The following is a 24,516-nucleotide window of genomic DNA, read 5'->3' as shown; positions in this document are numbered from 1 at the left end:
TTGCTTCCATTATATTCCATTACAGATTGCCAGCTCAGTGGTTTACAATGTGGCCTCTGATGTCAGAATGATTGTCAAATTCTGGCCCCTTCCCTTCCCTTATTAAGGAGGGATTTGGGGCAAGCCACTCATCTTCTTTGAGCCTCACAAAATAGGTTTCAATCACATTAGAAAAAAAGGAAGTGGTACCTAGGCATGATTTTTTCAAGTGGGGGAAAGTTCAGTTTTATAAAAAATTTCCCCCAAATTGCAGAATATATCTCATAGGATTGTATAAGGATTAAACAGAGACTACATGAAAACACTATAATGAGTCAGAAGTGGTACTGTTATTAATTAATGTTCAATAAATTAATTTCATAAATGAACAATCTTTTTAAATCTATAAGACAAAAAATCATGCTGTTACTATCTTTAGTGACTCTACTCCCCCCGCCAATTTTTTGATTTGGTGGTTAAGTTCTGAGCTACGTATCAATTTTTACTTACTATGTAAAATATTTAAAAAGAAGTGTTACTGTTTCTAGCTTTATAGGCTAAAAGAAGGCTTACCTTTCGTTTATGTTTTCCATTTCTGGTCTTAGACGTCCCCTTTCCTGCTAATTTGTTGTTCAAATAAAAATAAACATTGAAAACAGCTAAGAAGGCTCACTAGCTGGGTTTTGAAAAGATGAATATACACTTGAAACCTGCCCCCACAAAATAAGCTGCTTTTTTTCCTCTTCCACTTCAGGTACTGCTCTTTTGAGCTGGGGGTCAGTTGATACAGACTAATAATGTTCAGTGACTCTGTCCTTACTACTACTACTAAGTTGCTCAGTCGTGTCCGACTCTCTGCAACCCCATAGACTCCCCCGTCCCTGGGATTCTCCAGGCAAGAACACTGGAGTGGGTTGCCATTAGAGGACTTTTAATTCTAAGGCAGACCAAAGAGCCCCAGTCTTCCAGCAGAATCATTCCAGGATACACTGGGAACATATTTCTAGTATTGTAAAGATAGGTAATTTTCTAGAGTATATACCCATTTGATAGTAGTATAATAATACAATTACCCAATATATTAAAAACTCACCAAGCCTAAGTTCAAAATTTCCAACTGGTGTTTGTTTCCACACATTTTCAGCAGAAAAGATAGGAAGTATGTTTTTCTTTTAAAACCAAACTACACTGAGCTCTCAGTGATACTACCGATTCAACTACAAAATTATGGAGTTTTTGCTTCAATTTATTGATTTCACATCTGTATCTACTGTTCCCGCTGCTGAAAATTCCATCTTTCACTGACACCAACATAATTATAAATTTGTTCTAAACTATAATACACAGACAACAGTTCCAAAATAATTATGTGATTACTGAAAATAGTTGAAGGTTTTATCATAAGCTTTCACACTGTGGCATCAAATTATGACTGTTGAGATCACTCAGAAAAGTTCCTCTCTATGGGGTTATGTCAACCATTTATTAAACAGATAAAGTTCATTTGCATAATTTGTCTTTCAATACTAGGGATTCTTTAGATCAGATTGTTCCATAATTATGTAAATTGTTTCAGTTAAATTTAAAAAACAAAGTATAAAAACCAAGTGTACTCATTCATACAAATACATGTATCCATTCTCTTCCATGTATATGTATGGCTGAGTCCCCTCACTGTTCACCTGAAACTACCACAACTTCGGCTATAACCCAATACAAAATAAAATGTTCAAAGTTACCAAAAAAAAGTAAAAGAAAAAACCACAACCAACTGTAACCAGAGAATAATTCTGGCTTATAGTCCTTTCTTTATTCTGTTCATTTTCCATTCAGGTCTCTCTCTATATATTCTTTAATGAATGTTAGCATACTATACGGAGAAGGCAATGGCACTCCACTCCAGTACTCTCGCCTGGAAAATCCCATGGACAGAGGAGCCTGGTGGGCTGCAGTCCATGGGGTCGCTAAGACTTGGACACGATTGAGCAACTTTACTTTCACCCATTGGAGAAGGAAATGGCAACCCACTCCAGTGTTCTTGCCTGGAGAATCTCAGGGATGGGGGAGCCTGGTGGGCTGCCATCTATGGGGTCGCACAGAGTTGGATAGGACTGAAGTGACTTAGCAGCAGCAGCATACTATAAATATTTTTCACTATTGAGAGTATATAAAGATATTTTTCTTTACTTTTTATAACTTCAGGTTACTTTCCTATGTGGATGCAGTATAATTGAATTGACTAGCCATCTTTTGATGGATGTTTTTATTGGTAAGCTTTTTTTGTGCATTTATAAATAACACTGCAACAAGAAAATAGCTAAGTGCATATGTCTTGTATTTTTGCCGGTGTGTCTTTGAGTAAACTTCTAACGAGAGATTCCTAAAGAAACTGCTGTGTCAAATGGCAAATGAGTATTCAATTTTGTTAGATATTGTCAAGTTTACTCCAAGTTTTTGCATTTATACAGGCAACTATACTCATTTCCCACAGCCTAGTCAAAGAAATATTCAGTAAGTATTTGGACTTTCATTAATCTGACAGATAGGAGCTGCATTTCTCTTACTAGAAGTGAGTGAGTTTGAGTAGCTATACCTGGATTTAAGGTCATTTGCATTGCTTTCTATGAGAATTGCATGTTCATATTTATAGCCTTACTTATTAAATATGTAGTTTTGAGTATTCCTTTCTTTTTAGAAGACCTTCATGTATTGGCCTATTAACTCTTTGTAGTATTGGTAGCTAGTAATTTTGCAGTTTATCATTTAATTTTTATTTTATGCATTTTGTTGTGTGTGTGTATATGATAGAACATATTTTTCCCTGGATTTTAAGTATAGTTTAGGAAAACTTTTCCTACAACCCAGTGATAGGAAATTCACCCATGTGTATTATTCCTAATAGATGCATGACTTTATATTACACATGTGGAATTTATTCTGGTATATAAGCTCAAGAAATTCCTAAAATTTTACCACTGCTGATGGAACACACCATTGTCATTGACAAGCTTTTGGCTAGAGATCCATGGTTTGTTTCTCTGTGTTGTTTCAGTTTGTATCTTCTTACTTAAAACAACTGTGCATGTTTCAACAAATCAATAAAGTTCCTGGTACCTCAAATTTTCCAAATTAAAAACCTCTTTGAACATTGAGAAAATGTGTCATTACTTTTGACAAGTAGTACATTACAGCTTCACAGAAAGAATGTGTGACTATTTAGTTAAAAAAATTGCTATTTCTCTTGTTGAGATTTTTGAGTTTAAAACAGCAATTGTTCAGTTGCTTAATACTGCTGCTACATATATATAGAAACAGCAACAGAATAGGGAGATGTCCTTGTAGGCAGGTGGACATTATGTGTTAAATGGTCTTGTTTTCAGCAGACTGGCACTGACTATTGCTTATAACATTTCATTCCATTTTTTTCTCTCAAGTTTAGGGAATTTAATACCCACAAATTGACAGAAAAACATAATGTGTAATAAAGACTCACCACTACTAGATGCATCATTCAGATTTAGCAGTCCCCCTCCGAGCCCTCTGTAACTATGGTAACTGTAGGTCCCATTTCCGTTGATGTACAACACCTCCTGGGAGCCTGAAACAGCTGAGGTTGAGTAAGTGCCCTGGGCTGCCTCCGGTTTACATTGTTTGTCTGTTGGAGCAGATTCATCCTGCAATGACAATAGCAGTTCATTATTTATCAAATCACCACACTATTTCATCTTGAACAGGACTATCTTATTGTTATCTATGTGTCTGCACTGAACAAGAAAAATACAGTCAACATTAAATCAGTACATATGCACATTTTCAACAACTTTGCTGAAAACTAAAAAAAGGAAAGCAATGTAACAATGTGAGACAGATTGGAGATGGAGCAATTTACAATTTCCAACTGAATTTAAAATTACATGAAGAGAGTTGTTCACAATAGCCAAGAGAAGGAAGTAGCCTCAATGTCCACTGACAGATGAAGAGCTAAAAATTGTGGTATATAAATACAATGCAATATTATTCAGTCTCAAGAAAAGAAGAAAACCCTGTCATAGCCTACCACATGAATGAATCTTGAGGATATAATGCTAAGTGAAATAAGCCAATCACCAAAAGATAAACATTGCATAATTCCCCTTATTTTAGGTAAATTAGCCAAGCACACAGAAACAGAGTAGAATGGTGGTTGCAAGGGCCTGGGAGAAGGGGAGGTCAGGAGTTGTTCATTAGGTGATTCAGTCATGTAGAATTCGGGGAATGGTCCTGGGGAATCCCTTGCATGAAAATGTGCATATGGCTGACAATACTGGAAATTGTTGGGAGAGTGAAAACCATTGGGCTGTGCAGTATTTTTTCTGTAGAGATATGTAGCCATTGCAACTTTGAAAGAAGGCAAAATATTCTATACTTCAAAGCAACTTTGAGGTTCTAGAGAAGAGGCTGGGCTTCCCTGGTGGCTCAGCTGGCAAAGAATAGGTCTGCAATGTAGGAGACCTGGGTTTGATCCTTGGGTTGGGAAGATTCCCCTGGAGAAGGGAATGGCTGCCGAATCCAGTATTCCAGCCTGGAGAATTCCACAGACTGTACAGTCCATGGGGTCGTAAAGAGTCAGACATGACTGAGCGACTTTCACTTTAACTGAGAAGAGGCTAGCCTCAAACAATTCCACCATTAGAGTAACTTCCTAGTTTCCTGTTTGAAAACAGGTTGGTCAACGTGATAAAACTGGAGTTTCTAGTTTAAAAAAATTAGTGGCTCCTATGATACATTCCCAATTTATTTTTCTGGGTTTGGAAAATGACAATAAAATACACCTATTGGAGAAGAGTTTCTTAAAGATGACTAGAAAGGGAGAAGGAAGAAGGCATTGCCTCCCACAATATTTTCTCTCTGATTCTTTGTGTGATGGAATTAGTTTGAATTATTAAACATGCTACTTTTTAAATGTGCCTCAGCCTTTTCAATATTAACTGTTATTCCAAACCACAGAAACTGCACTGAGCAGGCAGATAATTAATTCCATGAATAATCAAAATAGGCCTTGTAGGGAGTCATTTGTATCCAAACACAGATTTTCGCTATTAATGTTTTGGTAGTCCACTATATGTTGAGAAATATAAAGTATCAAAATCCGAATTGAATCTGTTCAGCAGTGTATTTTGGGCAAAAGTTTAATATAAAGTTAATTCATGTTTTTCACATGAGTGATTACTATTATTGGTTTCAAAGAAGATAGATTTTAATGACATAAAAAATAAATATCCCCTGGAGTCACATTTTATCTTTATAAGCAACTTTTAATAATCATTAGCTCCTGAAGTTTTCAAATCTGACAGCTTGCCCCCTAGGTTGCTCTGAAGATTATTTTCAAAAGAGGAATATATTAATATCCTACAAGACTGAATATCTAGGCAATAAAACACATTTTATTCATCAGAAACCTGAAAAATCCTGTGCCAGATTTTATAGGACATAGTTCAAATTTTCTTAAAAATTCCATAAAAATGATGCATCAACATGATGAAATGACCACCAGCATTGCCAGCATTGTACGAGACAATGCAGAATTGTTTTGATTCAGATTTCTTTTGATTAAAAATATACAACAGATGAAACAGCTATGGTGACTTCTATAATTAGGGTCTGGTCTTATCAATAAATATCTGCTTTATGTATATAAGTATGCAATTCAAATTTGAAAAACTGGGCTTAGACTAGGACAGATGGTTACTTATAGATAGATGGCAAGACTGGAAATTATTTAGAAGTGTAGGCATTGCTTGCTCATGACCTTCTCATTCACACACTGTTTGGGAAGATTGGCCCGTATCCTTTGTACTTTATCTATAGAAACTGGACAGGACAAACTTGAGTTAGCTGAAACTGATCTGGTATGTGGACAATATAGATTGAATTCCTAACTCACTTCAAATGCCAAAGGAATCCTTTACACATGTATCTTATACAGACATGTTTTTTTTTAATTAAATTTGCCTGATTCTACTCAACTTTTGACAATAGGTTTCAAAAACATTGTATTTCTATCTCCCAAGAACTTAAATTTTTCTTACATTTTATACTCTCTACTATCTGTTAAATATGCTGCATATTTTCATTAAGTTTTCTCTGCCTATAAATATTATCAGCAAATGGCAAAAAGTTTTTTGGTTGATTCAGTAATATTTTTCTTCTGTTTTCCTTTATCTTACATTTTTATAGCAATTGGAGATGAAAGGCATTTTGCATCAACATGAAATTATACTTTTAGTTCATCATTGAGATGATCTAGGTACAAGCAATGAGCTTTTTTAAGGTAAAAAAAAAATTGCATAGACCGCAAACAAGTTTATTACTGCAGAATATGTATATCATTTAGGCATCAATTTACTTGAACTTCCTTTAAGATCGTTACTTGATTTCTCCTGTCTTTACAAGGTCTTTGTAGTCTGTATGATAGCATTTTTACTTAAGTTACTGCTCTAAATTTTCTTTGCTCTTCAATTATGGATGACGTGAGGGAGTGCAATTTATTTCATGTATAAACTGCTGGAAAGCCTCTCTACCTTCTAAAAGTGTCTCTTCTTCCACTTCATAGCAAGTGTTTCAGAACTAAGCACATGTGGATAAGAATTTGCAGTGAAATTCATAAAAGATCTGAGAGAACCAGAGCTCTAATTTAAACTGCTTTCTTGCTAAGGAAAAACAGGCTGCACTTAATGTAAATGTGCTTACTGCTTACGATGGTAAGAAGCGATTTATGATGCCACCAAAACACACACACACACACTCACTCACGTATATAATACACTCAGGCAGGAACTCCTTTCATATAGTTAACAGCATCCACACCGTCTCCCCTTGGCCATACAAATGATCAAGATGCCAACACAGAAGACTGAGAAGACGGCTCTTTGCAAAGATGCTGCCAAACCCACTAGGAAAGGTAACAGTGGAAGATATATTTTGACAAAATCTAAATATTATAATGATAAGATCTGAAATAACAGAGAAGATAGATTTTGTTTCCAACTTGAGAAACCAAAGTCATAGCAGGAGAGCTTTCATGAAGAGTTTTAACAAAGTGTTCCTAGACAGGTTATGTTAATAAACTATGGTAATATTTACATACACACACACACACACACAAAAAAAAACACACAGACATAATTTTATGAACAATAAATGCTTGAGAACTATTGACTTAAAGAAAAATACAGAAAAAATACAATCCTTAACCTGATATACAAAGATACATGGCTGGCAAGAAGTAACCTACTACCACCACAAACCTATCTACTCTCAAATTCTTCCTGATGGTCATAACATTTTATAATTACAAACAAGGGTTGAGAATTAACACTTTTAAATTGCAATCTTAAATGTGACACTATGCTATTTAGTTACAAATGAAAAAAATCAAATTAAAAAAATAGATGTCTTTTTTCTATAGGTTTCTAATACTTAATTTTGACTTCTGTTGTTAATATGATCAAAATAAAAATTTAAAAGTAATATTCCTTTGAGGTCATATAATCTGATTGCAGATATAACTGTTTTGGTCATTCGTTTTCATATGTATAGCATAATATTTTTCACCTCAGAAAATTCTTTCATTTTTAACCAAGCAGTACCAAACTGGTATATTTCACATTAAATTGTGGTAAAGTTTATGAATAAGAAAGATTTTATTTTAGTCATGGTATCTTGGTTTCACCTCAATGTTCATCTTTAGTTATTTTTAACAATCTACACGTAGAACAATTCAAAACATTTTTTACAAAATCCTTTTATTTGCAATTGGGCTTTTTCTATTTAAATAACAGCTTCCTTAAATCATTTTTTTCTAAACCTTCTTTAATACAATATTCCCTTTTGGTAAGAGAGTTACAATACTCTGGTGATTCTATGGCAGACGTGATTTCTGGTATTACCCTATGTAATGTAACTGTTAGTCTTAAATTCTCACTTCCAATTTCTGCCTTCCCTCTTAGGTTTGTGCCTGAATTTCTTAGTACTCAATTACATCCTTTTAATACTTTGACATTAATTTATTTTCTCTTCCCTCCAGAGACCCCTTGCAAAAATTTTTAATTAAAAAACAAAATAACACCTATTCTATTACCAATGTTTCGTGTTCTATTTACTACACCATGCCAAGATTTTTTTCTTCTCTTACACAGGTTTCTGTCAGTCAAATAATACCCAAGCCCTCTCAACTTCATCTTGGAAATGAGCCTCATTGGCACACATCTGAGAAGCACTCATTGCTCATGCAATCCCTCCTTTGGGCTACTGTGATAACCTTCTGACCAGTGTTTGCCCCTTCACTTCTTGTCTACATCTCCTCAAATGTATCTTTTAAAAATCACTTATCATGTTGATTTCTCTTTAAAATCTCCTGAGATTTCTTATTTCCTATAGAACAAACCTCAAAGCTCCTGGCATCTAAAGCCTTTCAGAGTTTGAGAACAATCTTTCCAGCCACATCCTTTGTCACTTCTCCTCATGCATTCTGTACTCTGGTCATAGTTTAAGCTGAAAAAATAAATCTTACCAGTGTAATAGTCTGAGTTACCTAACTTGCCCCATATGTGCACCGATATATAGAAAGTTTCTTACCTGTAACTACTGTCTGTGTTATAGTCTCTGATGATGGTCTGTCATGAATTTTTAATCTTTTTTCCAAAAATTTTACATATATATCTAATGATGGATGACAACATAAAATTTGCTTTTTAGTACTTTATAAAAAACTTTGTGTGAAATCAAAAAGTTTTATGTAGGTAAAGCAGACTTAGGTATGCCTTTCATCGAAAGAAAAAGGATGGTATTTTCCTTACTCATCTAAATTCCAGATTGACAAAGTATTTTCTCTCTAAATTTCTAGTCTATCCCCTAGACGGGGCTTCCCGGGTGGTGCTAGTGGTAAAGGAAAGAATCTACCTGCCAATGTGGGAAACATAAAAGATGAGGGTTTGATCCTTGGGTCGGGTAGATCCCCTGGACAAGGGCATGGTGACCCACTCCAGTATTCTTGCCTGGAGAATCCCATGGACAGAGGAGCCTGGTGGGCTACAGCCCATAGGGTCACAAAGAGTCAGACAGGACTGAAGCAACTTAGCACACAAGCATATCTCCTAGACACCTTCAAACAAAATAAGTTGGGCCTATTTATCTGAAATTCTTGTATCTCTGCTACTGTATACAATTATCTTTATGAAAAATGCATGCAAAGCAACTAGAAAGTAAAAGATATCCTAGAAGAGAATAAAGACTTTGAGTATATAAATTAGTTCTTTAGTTCTCAGATTGCTAGAGATCAAAGACCTTGAACCAAACATCCCACTGAAGATGAGGTCTAAAAAAATACCAAAACAATTCAAAAAATTAGAAATTTCTCCAAAACAAGATTCTAAACCCTATAGCTATGCTAGAATCCTTAGCTATAAAAATATTTCAGATGAAATAAAAATTCATAACAAAAAACACTACAGTTTTGATAAAAATTCAGAACAAATGTGTGTGTGTGTGTGCGAGTGTACATGCTCAGTCGTGTGTCCAACTCTTTGCGACCCCATAGACTATATATAGCCTGCCAGACTTATCTGTCCATGGAATCCTCCAGGAAAAGAATACTGGAGTGGGTTGCCATTTCCTATTCCATTCAGAATAAATATTTTTAGCAATTAAACTTTGAGAAGCACAATGGAGGTCAATAAGACTTTTTTTTAGAGCAGTTAACCATTAGCTACTACATAAGAATCATACTGGAGAAGGCAATGGCACCCCACTCCAGTACTCTTGCCTGGAAAATCCCATGGACGGAGAAGCCTGGCGGGCTGCAGTTCATGGGGTCGCTAAGAGTCGGACACGACTGAGCGACTTCATTTTGACTTTTCACTTTCATGCATTGGAGAAGGAAATGGCAACCCACTCCAGTATTCTTGCCGGGAGAATCCCAGGGACAGGGGAGCCTGGTGGGCTGCTGTCTATGGGGTTGCACAGAGTTGGACACGACTGAAGCGACTTAGCAGCAAGAATCATATTAGCATGGTGATATCAGAAGATTAAGGCTAATATCTGCATAATGGCTAACTAGAGTATGTTGTCAAGCAGCTTGGAGAGGTGCTTGTTTTATCGATGGTGTGATCAAATTTGAAACATAAAGCATGTTTTTAAAAGGATTTAACTAGATTCTGGTACTTAATTTTAGTCTGATAAGATGATTATGTTTTTATTTTGTCCACATCTAATAGTAGATTCTTGCCTGGGAAATCCCATGGACAGAGGAGCCTAGAAATATATATTATTGCTTAATGCTAAAATAAACTCATGAGTTTTAATGCTGTTTTTGATTGTAACATTTTAGATCAAATGAAAAGTAACATGTCATTTTAAAAGATAACAAGAGAAACAAACTGGCTTTCTTTTCATTTCTGTGACTGTAAGTTTTCCCAAAGTACAAGGTTAGGCTCCAACTTACGTTAAAACTATGGTTTTAACTGTCACAAACAGCTATAAAAACATAAACCAACAAATCTCAGACCAAAGTACTTAAAAAATGATCTCTCAGATACAATTTATTTATCCCAGATGTCAGTTACCCTAAATCTTTTTTTTTTTTTACCCTAAATCTTTTAAGTATAGTTGTGGGAGGTATTACTACTGGATTAAGAAAATTAGGCTCAACGGGAAAAAGAGATTTGAAAAATACAATGAAAGCTTTTTTTAAAAAAAAACTCATGGCCTTGGCAGAAATTTTTCATTTTTTTCATATTTCTTTTTGAGTAAATAGAAAAACTTGACTAATGATGTTATTTCAACACTGATGTTGGGAGGTAGTCATAGGTGGTTTCAAAATTAGAAACAGGTGTGCTAGCATGGTCGAATGAGCAGAACAAAGAAAAATCCCTTCTGAATGTCATCTACATAATAGATACCTTTACAGCTACCACTGAAGAACATTATGTTCAATCAGATAGTAAACATAATTCCATCTGAATTGTATATCTTGAATGAGCCATATAATTGAGATCTTAATTTCCAAACATACTGGAATAAAAGCTTACAGGTTATTATAATTTAATTTAAACTGGGTGTAAGAATTACCTATCCATTTTGATATTTCAAGTATATTCATCATGAAATAGTCAAACTAAGGTAATGAGAAAGCCATTAAAGTGGTGATGCCTACAATACTGAGTGATAATGCTTTTAATGTGAAATTAAATTTTAAAGGAAACATGTATGAGACAATATGAAATGATCTAAAAATAATCTAGGGATGAATTAAAAACACATCACTGATGTCTGACTACATGCTGGTGTTATGTGTACAAGTAAGTAAAATATTTTTTTGTTAACTTTCCTTTCCTTGATAATACTGCTTTTGATTTACCAAGTACAGTGTTATACAAATACAGAGATCTGATATACTATGTTGACTGTGGGTGGAGGGTATACAGGAAGAAGAGAAATACAATTGTTGACATATTTCTTCAAATATAAAGTTTCTAATTTTTTTTCCATCTAGTATGAAAAACTAATTATTCAAGGAGTCGGTAATTTTTAGGAATTCTCTAACTTCTCAAAAATACACACAATTAAACCCATTAGTGTTCCTGAACATATTGAAAAGTAGTGGTAACATTTTCCTTACAATATTGGATTACTTTACCCTACTTCACAATAAATTTTGGCAGCAACAGTATAGCTCAGCTTCTTTTTCCCTTCCATTTTTATTCTCCTGCTCATTTCTCTGCATAATTTCCTTGCAAGATTTCATTCCATTTATGAGTTCATCTACCCCTTTACACCAAAGGCCTCTAACTCTAAATCTATAATTAAGATCTTTTCCCAGGTCCACATTTTCAACTACCTACTGGACATAAATAACTGCATGCCCCACAAGTGAATCCCACTGAGTATGTATGTCATGTTATCTTCCTCCAACTCCTAATTCTCCAGCCATAGTATGCTCCACCTCCTCACTTCTTGATTTTGATAAATGACACCTTCATCTGTCTCTGCAGTCTCCTGAGCAAGAGACTTGGGTCATATTCAACAGGCCCCTTTTTATTATCTCATAGGTACAATCCAGGACAAAATCTTATACAGCCATTTTATTTCCTAGTGAATTATTTAAACAATGTTCTATTGAATCCCTTCTATTCCCTGGGTTACACATTCAGCATGCAGGTGAAGATAGATCATCCGATTCCTGCCCTCCAGAGACATATAGAGGTGTGAGGTGGGAAAGAGACTAGATAAGAGAAAGAAATAAAAAATATATATGTTATAATACTAAGTTCAGAGAGCGGTATCCATTAAAAATAAAATTAAATAGAGTTACATAAAAGAATGATTGGAGACGGGTATTCAGGAGGGTAAAACTTTCTGAGAAAAATACATAAGCCCATCAGCCAAGAAACAGAATGATAAAGAGGCAGTCATGGGAAGATATAGGGGAAGTGTGCCTGTCTATGTGGACATCTCACTGAATCCATTCTACACTTTATATGAAACAGTCCTCGTATCCAAAGACATCTGACTAGGATTCCCAGGGTTTGGTTAAATAAGGTCAGGAAAGCATCATTTAGCTTAGACTAGAATTTGCCTTACAATAAGAAATCGTAACAACACATGTTTTTGCTGGTATACTGAATATTCTCAACTTCCCTCTCTAGATGCACTCTTAAACCTTGCTTCCTGGCTGTATAACCACCATGAACTTAACAGTTGGGTTCACCTGCTCTCTGGCTGCTAGGGATTCATCAACAGGAAGCCTGGACAGGAGTTTAGAGGAGAGCACGGGGGTATCTATCCCCTAGCACTGTCTCCTGCCATACCACAGTCTGGGAGCAGCTCTGTTCCTGAATCCTATCAGACACCCTCTTGTCCAGGGCTTTGGTTCCCATCTTGTTGTGCTAACAGTTCCCTTCCACTGCTCCTCCAGGCTTCTCTCACTTGTTGGTCCCAGGGTGCTCCACCATCTCTTCTTGATTTCCTCAGCCCTTCTCATACCTATATAAATAGTCCCTTTACTAGATAGTCTTCAGTTACTCTTTTGAACAGGTTATCTCTCACCTACAAGAAACCAGAATGACATAATTCTGTTCACTACTGAGCCAACTAGTGGACAATCAGTACAGTTTTGTATCTGAAGTTTTATTCCTTCAGTGTTAAAATTCTTTTTTGTGTGGTGTTTGAGTTCCAAGACACTATTTCTACTTTTTCCAGAAGTCTCTAACACAAATATAAAACTTCTTAGACTATTTTCCATATTATCCATCAAGAGTTTCATCAGTCCCATATTCCCCCCTGTACTCTCTATCTCTTTATTCCAATCTGGAAAGAGGATTCCCTAGCCCTGTGAGATGCTACAGGATATAGCATCATCCATTATATTCTTCTCTCCTATTTTGTATTTTCTCTTCTTGGAGTACCTTCTTCCTTGGGTTATGTTCTTGTTCCACTGGAGAATATTCTCCAATAACCTTCTGAGAAAGGCTACACTTTATAAAATAGACTTCAAGTATTTAAAATTATGTTTATCCTCATGCTTCATTGATAATTTGGCTGGATATAAAATTTTCTACAGAAGTTTACAAGTTTGGCTCCCATATGTTTTAGTGTTGAGAGTGGTTTTTCTGGTTAATATCTGTTGGCTTTCTGATTATTTATGCATGATTTATTTTTCCTCCCTCTCTGGACTGTTCAAATTTGTCTCTTTATCTCATATGTTCTTAAACTTTCATGATGATGTGATTGACATAAGTGCATTTACTGTCCTGATAACTTTATGGGCTTTTTCATCATAGTAATGCAGGTTCTTCACTTTTGTGGAAAAATTATTTTTGATAATTTCTTCCTTTCTACTTTCTCTTTAATTATCCAGATGTTGGCTCTCCTAAATTGATCTTTCAAAAAAAAAAAAAGCTATTTAATTTTCCATTATTTGCCTAAATTTTTATGTTTCTGAGCAATTTCCTAAAAGGCTTTCCAATTCTTAAAATATTTTATGACAATCATGTATATTTTTTTATATTCCAAGAGTTGCATTTTATTGTTCTTTTTTATGCATTCACTTCTAATTTCAAGGAAATACCTTTTATTTTTTTAAATCTGAGATTATGAACTGTTTTGCTTCAACATTTTCTTCTATTCTTTGCTTCTGGTATTTCAGTGCCAGAATCTCTTTCCCTCTCTGACTCCTCCATTTTTGGGAGAATTCTAGATTCCTTAGTGGAGTGAATAACTAGGCTGTCTGTTTTTGAAACTATACTCCAATAAAAAGGAAAAAAAATTGATGAATTTCTCATCCCTTTCCTGAGTCTATGCAGATTTAAATTTTTAATATTCACTTGCAATTGTTTTAGTGGGGTTTTGGAAGAAAGTAGAGATAAAGGATGGAGAAGGCAATGGCACCCCACTCTAGTACTCTTGCCTGGAAAATCCCATGGACAGAGGAGCCTGGTAGGCTGCAGACCATGGGGTCGTGAAGAGTCGGACATGACCGAGTGACTTCGCTTTCACTTTTCACTTTCATGCATTGGAAAAGGAAATGGCAACCCACTCCAGTGTTCTTGCCTGGAGAATCCCAGGGACGGGGGAGCCTGGTGGGCTGCCATCTATGGGGTTGCACAGAGTCAGACACAATTGAGGCGACTTAGCAGCAGCAGCAGAGATAAAGGAAAGGATTCAATTTTCTATGTCAGAAGACACATTTTAATGCTGTAATATATGTATTAGGTTGCTGGTAGGAAAACTTTTGGAAGTAACGCGACATGTTTAGGATTTAGAGAGCTATATTAAGTGTATCTTTGTATTTAAAATTCTTGTCTTCTAAAGCAGTTTTCATAAGTGAGAAGGCAAACTCTATCTGAAGTTCTCTTTGATAGAAAAAGGAAATTTAAATATGGAAGCAGACAAAACAGTTTATATTATAATGTCAGTGTCATTAAACTTTAAACATCTTTAATTTATAAGTTCATTTAAAATCTTTGTTAATAGTGGGAAGAGACAACTCATGCTAAACTTATCTCACTTACTTTATGAAAGAACTACTAACCAAAAGGTAGATTGTGGTGATTTTCTAAACAGAACAAAGCAGGTGACAAAAGAAAGTGGAGTTGCTAAAAGACAGCACCATGTGAATGGTTCACATCTAACAGAATGACCACATCCCAGACTGATGAATGGACTGGTGCAACAAGACGAAAGGTCTTTAGAAGGCATTGTCACATGTTTTGCCCTAAGCTTTATGCTATTCACTGTTTGAACTGAGACACATAAGTATGCTGATAAAACACTGAACAATTTGGGTGGTAACAAGGAGCAGGATGTGAGGATGGAAGGAAAATCCTGAACAAGGGGTAAAGTCAATAGCAGGAGGATATGAACAACTTCACTGCAGGCTAATTTAACAGGGCTAAATGTATAGCCTTACACTTAAATCTAAAACATGATCTATACAAACAAAGTGAGGAAGTAATGTAACATTAGCACCTCTGCAAGAACTGTACAGTTATAATTAGCTAAAACATTTGTTAAAATATTTATGAAGTGCATACAATGTGAAAGACACTGCAGTTGATACAGATTGGGTATCTGCTTCTATTGAATTTACAGGTTAGTATGGGAAACAGGTAACACTTCAAAATTAATCATAACTGATTTAAGTCTAACAAGAGAAAATGATTAATATTAGGAATACATAATAGGAGACCTAATATACAGATGAAGTAGAAAGGGATATCTAGTGCCATCACAGGCCTCAGTGATAAAAGTATATAATGCCTAGAATGCTGAGCTGCTGGTATTTAATTATTCCTTCAACAAGGAATGATGATAATTTTAAAAAATGAGAGAAATATTATATTATCAGGTAATACTGATTGGGCATTTACTATATACCAGGAACTGTGCTCATGGACTGTGATATTATCTTGATTCACTCATCCCAATGAATTTGATAAGATTAAACCTCATTTTATAGATTGAAAAGACAGAGGCATAGAGGTTGCCTAGGGATTTGTCCAAGTTCACACAGTGGTAAGTACAGAACTGAGATCTAAACATGGGAACGTGGGAATACTGTAGTTTGGAGGCTAAACTGGCATTCAGGCCTGAGCCAGTCAAGGCTTGCTAGGAGATCTGCTATGAACCATCATAAGCCAAACAACATCCAGGTAGGAAAAAACAGGTTAACGGGAGATCTCAACACTTTAGTTAGAGGAACTGAAGGTATTAAACTAGAGAAGACAAAAAGTAATATATGATTTAAGTAACATACACACACATGTGTTTGCTCGTAAGATTTATCATTTTCAGACTTAACTCTGTCAGACACTGCTAGGAACTCTTTTATGGGTGTCTAGAAAAGGTAGAGGGAAACTGGTAGCCCAAATAGCTCTTACCCACTCAGTGTTCCACAATATGTTAATTTTGTTAGGTATTTAAGACACAAAAGGTAGACAAAAAAGATGGCTATATCATTTTAATAATGTATGTCAGTCACTCAGTCGTGTCAGAATCTTTGAGACTCCATGGACCGCAGCCCACCAGGTTCCTCTGTCCATGGGATGCTCCAGGCAAGAATATTGGAGTGGATGGCCATTCCCATCTCCAGGGGATCTTCCTGACCTAGTGATCGAACCCAGGCAAATTCTTTATACTATGTGAGCCAACAGGGAAGCCCTGATGCTTATTTATCTTAATGGGAAAGACTGTGACAATAGAATTGAGAAATTTTCAAATAAAAATATTCCATTTTTAATCTGTTTACCTGATGAATACTTACTTACTATAATGGCTGCTAAATATTAACTTTTTTTTGGCATGCCCAGTACTAAATGTATCCATTTTTAGGTATATCTTCAGATGTTTAATAGGCAAAAATTCAAACTTAATTTTAATCTTTTAAATTTTGCCAACTGCCCTAAACTATAGCTTCAGGTACAAACATCATTCAATTATTAAGGAAGGGGTGTTTATGCAAAGTGAAAAATAATAAAATTGCACAGAATATTTCTCCATGAATCCAGCCTTATCTTCACTTCAGAACTTCTCTTTGATGGGATTTGCTCCGTTTGTTTTAACCCAGCACTATGCAGAAGGCTGGATAAGCAGTTTTTTAAATTTCAGTACAAAATCAGCAAGGTGATGAATGGCATTTAATTTCCAGGACCCTAAACTATACAAATGAACTATGATTTTCTTTACTCTTCCCTTGCCTTTCCTGGGCTTTTGCAAAGGGAACAATGGGACACAGTGCTGTGTGTAAATCAGTGAACAGCATATAAGAACATTCTAGCACCTGTCCAGAGGCTCATCCAGAGCCACAGTAAAATGCTGGGTCCTGCCCTCCATCTTTTTTGTCCTGGTGGTTTGGGTGGACAAAGAGATACAGTTCTGTCTGCCTGCTGAGTCCATCTAAGTAAGGTTGAATTAATCTTTCTAAAGCTTCTTGAGCACTGTCGAGTAGAATGCTGTGTAGTTAGGGTGTTTAGCAACACCACCACTAAAGGAAAAAAAAGCAAAAAACAATGGGATCATCTTCAATTCTATAGAAAGCTAATTTAAAAATGAAGACCTCGTTCTAAGATGTGTGCCTATTTAGGGTCACTTATTGAAGAATGCCTTTTCCTTAACGGGCTCACTTACTCTTTTTAATACTTCAAAGTGTTTTATGAGCTGTGGGCTTTCAGGATCTGTAATGTCAGGCATCCTTCATTTTAAGTGACTTTTAAAAATTTATTTTTGTTTGCTTTATAAATGTCTTCTAATTCTAGTTTAGAGACTCTGGTCCTGGCCCCATTTTTAAACTAAGCATATCTTTGCTCTGACTAAACGTAAATAATGTGTCTACCTACTTGGAGACCAAGAGGCTTATCTTCCCTCTGAACTTGCCAGGAGTAACAAACAACTCAGTTTAAAGCCAAAACTGAGACACTAATGCCCAGGGGTTAAAAAAAAAAAACATCCAATTATTTCCCTTTCACCTGATGTGAAGAGCCAACTCATTGGAAAAGACCCTGATGCTGGGAAAGATTGAGGGCAGGAGAAGAAGGGGATGACAGAGGATGAGATGGTTGGATGACATCACTGACTCAATGAACATGAGTTTGAGCAAACTCTGGGAGATAGTGAAGGACAGGGAGGCCTGGCGTGCTGCATTCCATGGGGTTGCAAAGAGTCGGACACGAGTGAGCAATTGAACAAAATGTTTTGTGCCAAGCAAGGCTGTTGATTTCAAGTAATTCATGGAAGTCACACAGAAAGTTAGGTTTTGAGAAGGAAATAAACCTTAATTCAGTATCTGGTTAAGGGCAAAATTTTTAATTCAGCTTGTTGTGCAGCTTGAGTTTGATTTATATTTGTATATTCTGACTGATGTATATCTATATACTCAAATTCTGACTGATACACATATTGCTTCCAAAATAGCAAGTGTCCTCTCAAGGGTGAAACCACATATTAGTTCAAGCTAAAATATAAAGAGTAAAATTTAAATACCTTTCTTATTCCTGTTTCCTGTCCTTTAAATGTACGTTTCTATACTGCCACAGAAAAATGTGGAGGAGATAGTATGTTTGCATTCAGGTAAGTTGGAATAGATAAAACATACAAAGACTACAGTATGTCGCCTACATACAAACCTTACACTGCAAACTTTCAAAGATGCAAACGTGTTCCTCTATGCCAGGTGTTGGACTGGACTGTACTTTTTAAGGTACTGTACTATAAGATTAAAAATGTTTCCTTTATTTTTTTGTTTGTTTTTGTATATTATTTGTGTGAAAAGTATTATAAACTTATTACAGTACAGTTCTATATAGATGGCCAACTGTGTTATTTGAGTACCTAGGCTAAATTTGTTGGACTAATGAACAAATTAGACTAGTGAACGCATTCTCTGCATGGAACTTGTTCATATGTAGGTGACTTACTTTATCTTATTCCTCATCCTAAATATTTTTCTCAAAGGATTAGTAAAGCTTTAATGTTTAAGGCAAAAATATTGGCACATATGTTTGGATAATAAATGACTTGGCTTATACTGGGTAAATCAAAAGTTTTGATACACTACAAGGCATCAAACTCAACTGTCTCTAGAGACCAGGCAAAGTACACATGTGAGTGAAGAGGTTTGTCTATGGGGCAATGGGAAGATATGTGGGCAGGGGAAAATTCCAGAGTACACGTTCCCTTGAAAAGCATTCAGATGCAAACATTTTATAACAATGTTCAGGCCAAATAAAACACATTTGCATTCTCCCAGCTTTCCAATGTACTTTTGAAATATACTGGTTTTATGTACTGAGAAAGAATGATTCATTTTTATTTATCTTCAAAATACCAGGGCAGTGCTTTTCAGACTTGTTGAAGCAAGTCACATGTTACAATGCAGGGGAATCGAATTATTCCTGGAAATATTCATAAGACCTACTGAGTGTGATTCATCTTTGCCTTGGACCCTGGCCACAGCTATAGCCCAGCTCCGGGTTCCTAATCTGTGTCTCATGAAAAAGGCTCCTGAGTTACTCGATACAAAAGCATCTACTGTATTGACTTCATATCTGAGATTCAAAAAATGTGGGATCCTGTTAGGTTACAAAGACCGAGACACAGGCCCTTTCTTCCTCCTAATTGGGTTGCTCAGGAAGGGATTAAGGGAAGGAATTTCTGCCAATGCAGATGTGGATTTGATGCCTGAGTTGGGAAGATTCCCTGGGGAATAAAATGGTCAACCCACTCCAGTATTCTTGCCTGAGAAGTCCAATGAAGAGAGGAGTGTCATGGGTTACAACAACAACAAAAAAAGTCGCAAAAACAAGTTGCAAAAGAGTTGGACATGACTTAGTCACTAAACAACAACAAACACTGATGTTTATCCCCTCAGCCTTGCACAGGGGTGCATCTGGGCTGGGCTGTTAATGTGCTTGCTTTCAGTGTAAAGATATTTTTCAGAATCTGCCTTCAGTGGGTACCTCCATAATTAATAAGTCTCTGTCTGATTTTATACAGTGCTTTCATATTCACAGAAAAGCAATACATTAAATAAAGTCTTCCCTGGTGGCTCAGAGGGTAAAGAATCTGCCTGCAATGCAGGAGACCGGGGTTTGATCCCTGGGTCAGGAAGATCCCCTGGAGAAGGGAATAGCAACCCACTCCAGTATTCTTTCCTGGAGAATCCCATGGACAGAGGAGCCTGATGAGCTGCAGTCCATAGGGTCGCAAAAAGTCAGACACAACTGAGCGACTTTCACTTTCAAACAAGGAAACAAAAGAGGGCAATTTCAGTTTGATTTTAGAGAGGTCAATTTTAATTTGATTTTAGAAAGGAATACATACATTTAAAGCTTGGTCAGCACTGTAGAGCTAATGAATAGTACTTTACAAGAAGCAGCTCATTAATAAATGGTTTCCTCATTATTAAGAAGTACTTCTTGGTGTCTAATTACAGATGGCCTCAATCAGGGAATATATACACAGAGTTTATATGCATGAATCACTGAGTTCTATAAGAATTTTTTCTCTAAAGCAGAAAAAAACATTTAAAATCTATATAATATTCCTATTTTATATGTAATATTTTTAGCAAAAAATAAAATATTAAGATGTTTTAATAAAGAACAGATTTTGTGACTATGTGAGTGTGGAGATGTGTAAAGTACTTACTCTATTTGACAATAATAATATAATGGAGTATATATATTTGGCACATTCATGAAAGCAAAGCATATATCAATAGTCAATAGGGCTAATGTATACCTTCTTTTTTAAAAATTATATTTCCATTATTTGTATTCTCCATATCTATCACTGTTATCTATCAATGTGAAGAAATGTTATCATTTCTATGTTATCATTGCTATGAAATTTCATTTTGTATAAGAGGTTTTCTATACTATATACAAGAGAGAAAGAGAAAGATTATACATAACTGTCTCCTGATAAAACTCATATAATTTTTTTAAAGCAAATAAATTAATACAGATATTCTCTCTACCTCAAATCTTTTTAAAAATAAAACTCAGATAGTTTATAAAAGTTTTCCATTTAAATAGCATTTGAAATAGTTATATATTTTGCATTTATAGGTACACATTATATTCTATGTCTTCATTGGGTCTGTTCTTATGCCTTGAAATCTAATAGACTTTACTCTGCTGAATTTTAGGTTTGCTTGGGACCTATGATCCCTTGTCTCCTTCCCACTTCTCCCTTATGGAATGGGAATATTTATCCTGTGCCTCTCCTGTCACTGTATTTTGGGAGTATATGCCTTGTTTTCTAGGTTTCACAGGTCCACACATGGATAGGAATTTTGCTCCAGAATGGTCCATACTTGATTTAGATGATTTATAAGATTTGAGATTTTTTAAGTTAATTATATTTAGATGAGATTTTAGAGTTGATGCTGGCATGTATTAAGACTTCTGATGAAGTGGAGAATATGAATGTATTTTGCAAGTGAGAAAGACATGAATTTGGCAAGGAAGGCAGAGGGCAGACTTTACAAGTTGAGTTGTGGCATCAAAAAACATACTGAAGTTCTCACCCCTAATACTCACAAATGTGACCTTATTTACAAATAGGGTCTTTGCAGATGTAATCTAGTTAAGATGAGACCATAGGGAATTAGGGTGGGCCCTATTCCAATACAACTGGTATCCTTATAAGAATGGAAGTGATGTAGACATAGACGGAATATGGCCATGTGACAGTGGAGGCAGTGATGGCTGCTAGAAGCGAAAGGATGCCTAAGGCTACCAGAAGCTGGAAGAGGCAAGGCAGGATCCTCCCCAAGAGGCTTAGGACAGAGCACGGCCCTTCCAATGCCTTAATTTGGCCTTCTAGCCTCTAGAGTTGTGAGATAAAACACTTGTTTTAAGCCACTGAGCTCTCTGTGAGTCCTTTGGACAGCAAAGAGATCAAACTAGTCAATCCTAAAGGAAATCAACCCTGAATATTCATTGGAAGGACTGATGCTAAAGCTGAAGCTTCAATACTTTGGCTACCTGATGTGAACAGACAACTCATTGGAAAAGACCTTGATGCTGGGGAAGATTGAGGGAAGGAGGAGAAGTGGGCGGCAAAGGATGAGATGTTTGGATGGCATCATTGACTCCAGGAGATAGTGAAGGACAGGGAAGCCTGGTGTGCTGCAGTCCATGGGGGGCACAAAGAGTCAGATACGACTGAGCGACTAAACAACAAAACAAGTCACTAAGCTTGTGGTACTTTGTCATGGAATCCCTAGGAAACTAATACAGCCCACTAGAGCAAACACTGTTTTCCTCTGACCTTTCAGCATTCACCTTCTCCCCTCCCTCTTTTAGTAAAGTATATCTGATTTTCCTCTTCCACTCTTATTTCATGTACTGTACATAGATGACCACATCCATGAATCCTAAATTGAGCTTGCAACCTAGTCTGTTCTCTTGACCTCAGCAGTTGCTTCCAGGTTGAATGTGTAGCTCAATCATATTCAGTGAGGACAATGGAAAGCTGGAGCTGCTGCAGCCACATTGCTACCATGAGGGAGAAACTGTCTGAGAACAGAAGCAATAAAGATGAAGTAGAGTTAAGAGATCTCTGAGAGAGATCCTGTTTATCTATAAGACAATCAACCACATATAGAACTGGCCTAATGCTAGAATTTTTAGTTACCTAACCAAGCTTCTAAATCCCCTTTTGCTTGAACCATTTTTGACTAACTTCTGTAACACTTTCCAGTAAGAGAGTCCTATGTGTTCCAAATCTTGGCACTGCTTTCCTTCAATTACTTTCAGTGGTCATCAAATGCCAGATCACACTCTCCTGGATCACTTCTAAAGTTAAAAAAAGATTTTGGCCCAGTGTTTCACTGCTTAAGGTCTTCACTGTAGCTCAAACGATAAAGAATCTGCCTGCAATACAGGAGACTCAGGTTCTATCTGTGGGTTGTAAAGATCCTCTGGAGAAGGGAATGGTAATCTACTCCAGTATTCTTGCCTGGAGAATCCCATGGACAGAGGAGCCTGGTGGTCTACAGTTTGTGGGATTGCAAATAGTTAGACACAACTAAGCAACTAACACTAACTTCACTGCTTACTTAATGAATGAAATGATTTGGAAATCCCTAATTCAAGTTATTTCTGAGAAGAAAAGCCAGTCAGGTTTCCTTATTTCTAAACATGTACTCATTGGACACTTTCCTGTTTAACCCTCATTCTTGTGGCTGCAGATCACAATACAGAGATAGTCAGACAACTCTATCTCAATGGCTTGAGACAGCAGACAAATGCTCCTTTATGTATTCTTAGGGAATAATATAGAAGAGCATCTTCCTTAACATATAATATATGGATTTAGATTAGATTGGACATACCCTCAATTTTCGTGTCATTTATGTGAACATCCTTTATGTTTTAAAATATATTCTTAAAAATAAGTTCGTTATAATACACTAAACTTTGATATTTACATATTCTCATGTCCAAGCAAATTGTGCTTCCAGTCTTTCTGGAAAACTCCCCTAATTTCCAACCTGAGTCATAACAAAGACAAAATTCAATTTAACTTGATATCTTATATTTAGGCTATCATGTATTCAGATTATTGTAGATGCATACTTTTGTAATTTCTGAAATGCTGGTTTGAAATTACTGTAACTCAATATATCACATTAATTTTCCTTAAACTTTCAGCAAAAATATATTATTATTAGTCAGATTATATTTCTACTTTTGTCAGTAGCATTCTTTCTATTTTCATCAGCTCAAAAGAAATGAATTAAAAATTCAGTTTTAAAACTTCTCCTAAAGTTAGAAATACATATTGATTGAGGGCAAGAACTAACACACCCTACTGCACAGGGGTATACTAATCTTTTATGAGCCTTTCCTGATGCTTATTCCATAATTCCATAAGGTGGTGATTTAGAATATATAGGTTCTCTGCTGATCATAGAGAATATTAAGATTTTTATTCTTTTTGTTTTAGGCAGAAGATCATGTATTTTATTTAACTCTGGAACAGAGTCGCATTTTTTGTTAAAAAATTATGCAGTTAGTTTGAGTGTTTAGCGACTATGCATGCATTAATAATTATAACTGCTTATAAAATATGACTATATAATGATATGTAATTTAATGTTGCTATTAAGACTTCAGTTTTGGGAGAACCTGTCTACATTAAAACCAAATTTAGCCTATGAAACTGAAAGCAATATTTTAAAAACTCAAATGAGTACTCCAGTACTATCCTCAAAGTCTTTCTTAATATATTGACAAATACCTTCTCCTTCATGTGGACATAATGTATTTACCTGTACACACATCTTTCTATAGATAACTTTAAATAGCTATCTTTTGCATATCAGACACAGATCTAGAGGTGCCTGCATACATTTGGGAATAAGCAAAGAGTAAATAAGGACAAAACTTATTTGAAGAGGATAGACACAGCATACATAGCTTAAAAAAAAAAAAGCTACATCCAGTTTAAAGCATCTAAACCTTTCTTTTGTTAGCAACACTGTTTAAAATAACT

At 35.7% G+C, this 24,516-nt stretch overlaps 1 protein-coding gene across 21 annotated transcripts in view; it reads right to left on the bottom strand.

The window, feature by feature from the left end:
* NOL4 (nucleolar protein 4) overlaps window positions 1–24,516 on the bottom strand; it is a 557,406-nt gene that overhangs the window by 69,822 nt on the left and 463,068 nt on the right. For 12 of the 21 annotated variants that reach the window (XM_086372830.1, XM_086372837.1, XM_086372828.1 and 9 more), the window contains 2 exons: window positions 3,473–3,653; window positions 553–599 (listed from right to left, as the gene is read on the bottom strand). In XM_086372830.1, the coding sequence (XP_086228956.1) occupies window positions 553–599; window positions 3,473–3,653 (228 nt within the window). The remainder of the gene's footprint in view (window positions 1–552; window positions 600–3,472; window positions 3,654–24,516) is intronic. The other 9 variants (XM_086372842.1, XM_086372845.1, XM_086372831.1 and 6 more) reach the window with 1 other exon arrangement.

This window comes from Bos grunniens, chromosome 24 (assembly GCF_055505025.1).
Source record: "Bos grunniens cultivar Pamir isolate PY7600 chromosome 24, Bosgru_T2T1.0, whole genome shotgun sequence".
In the NCBI taxonomy this organism is placed as follows: Eukaryota; Metazoa; Chordata; class Mammalia; order Artiodactyla; family Bovidae; genus Bos; species Bos grunniens.
The sequence above is the reverse complement of the archived record's forward strand: the minus strand, read 5'-3'. Positions and strand labels throughout refer to the sequence as shown.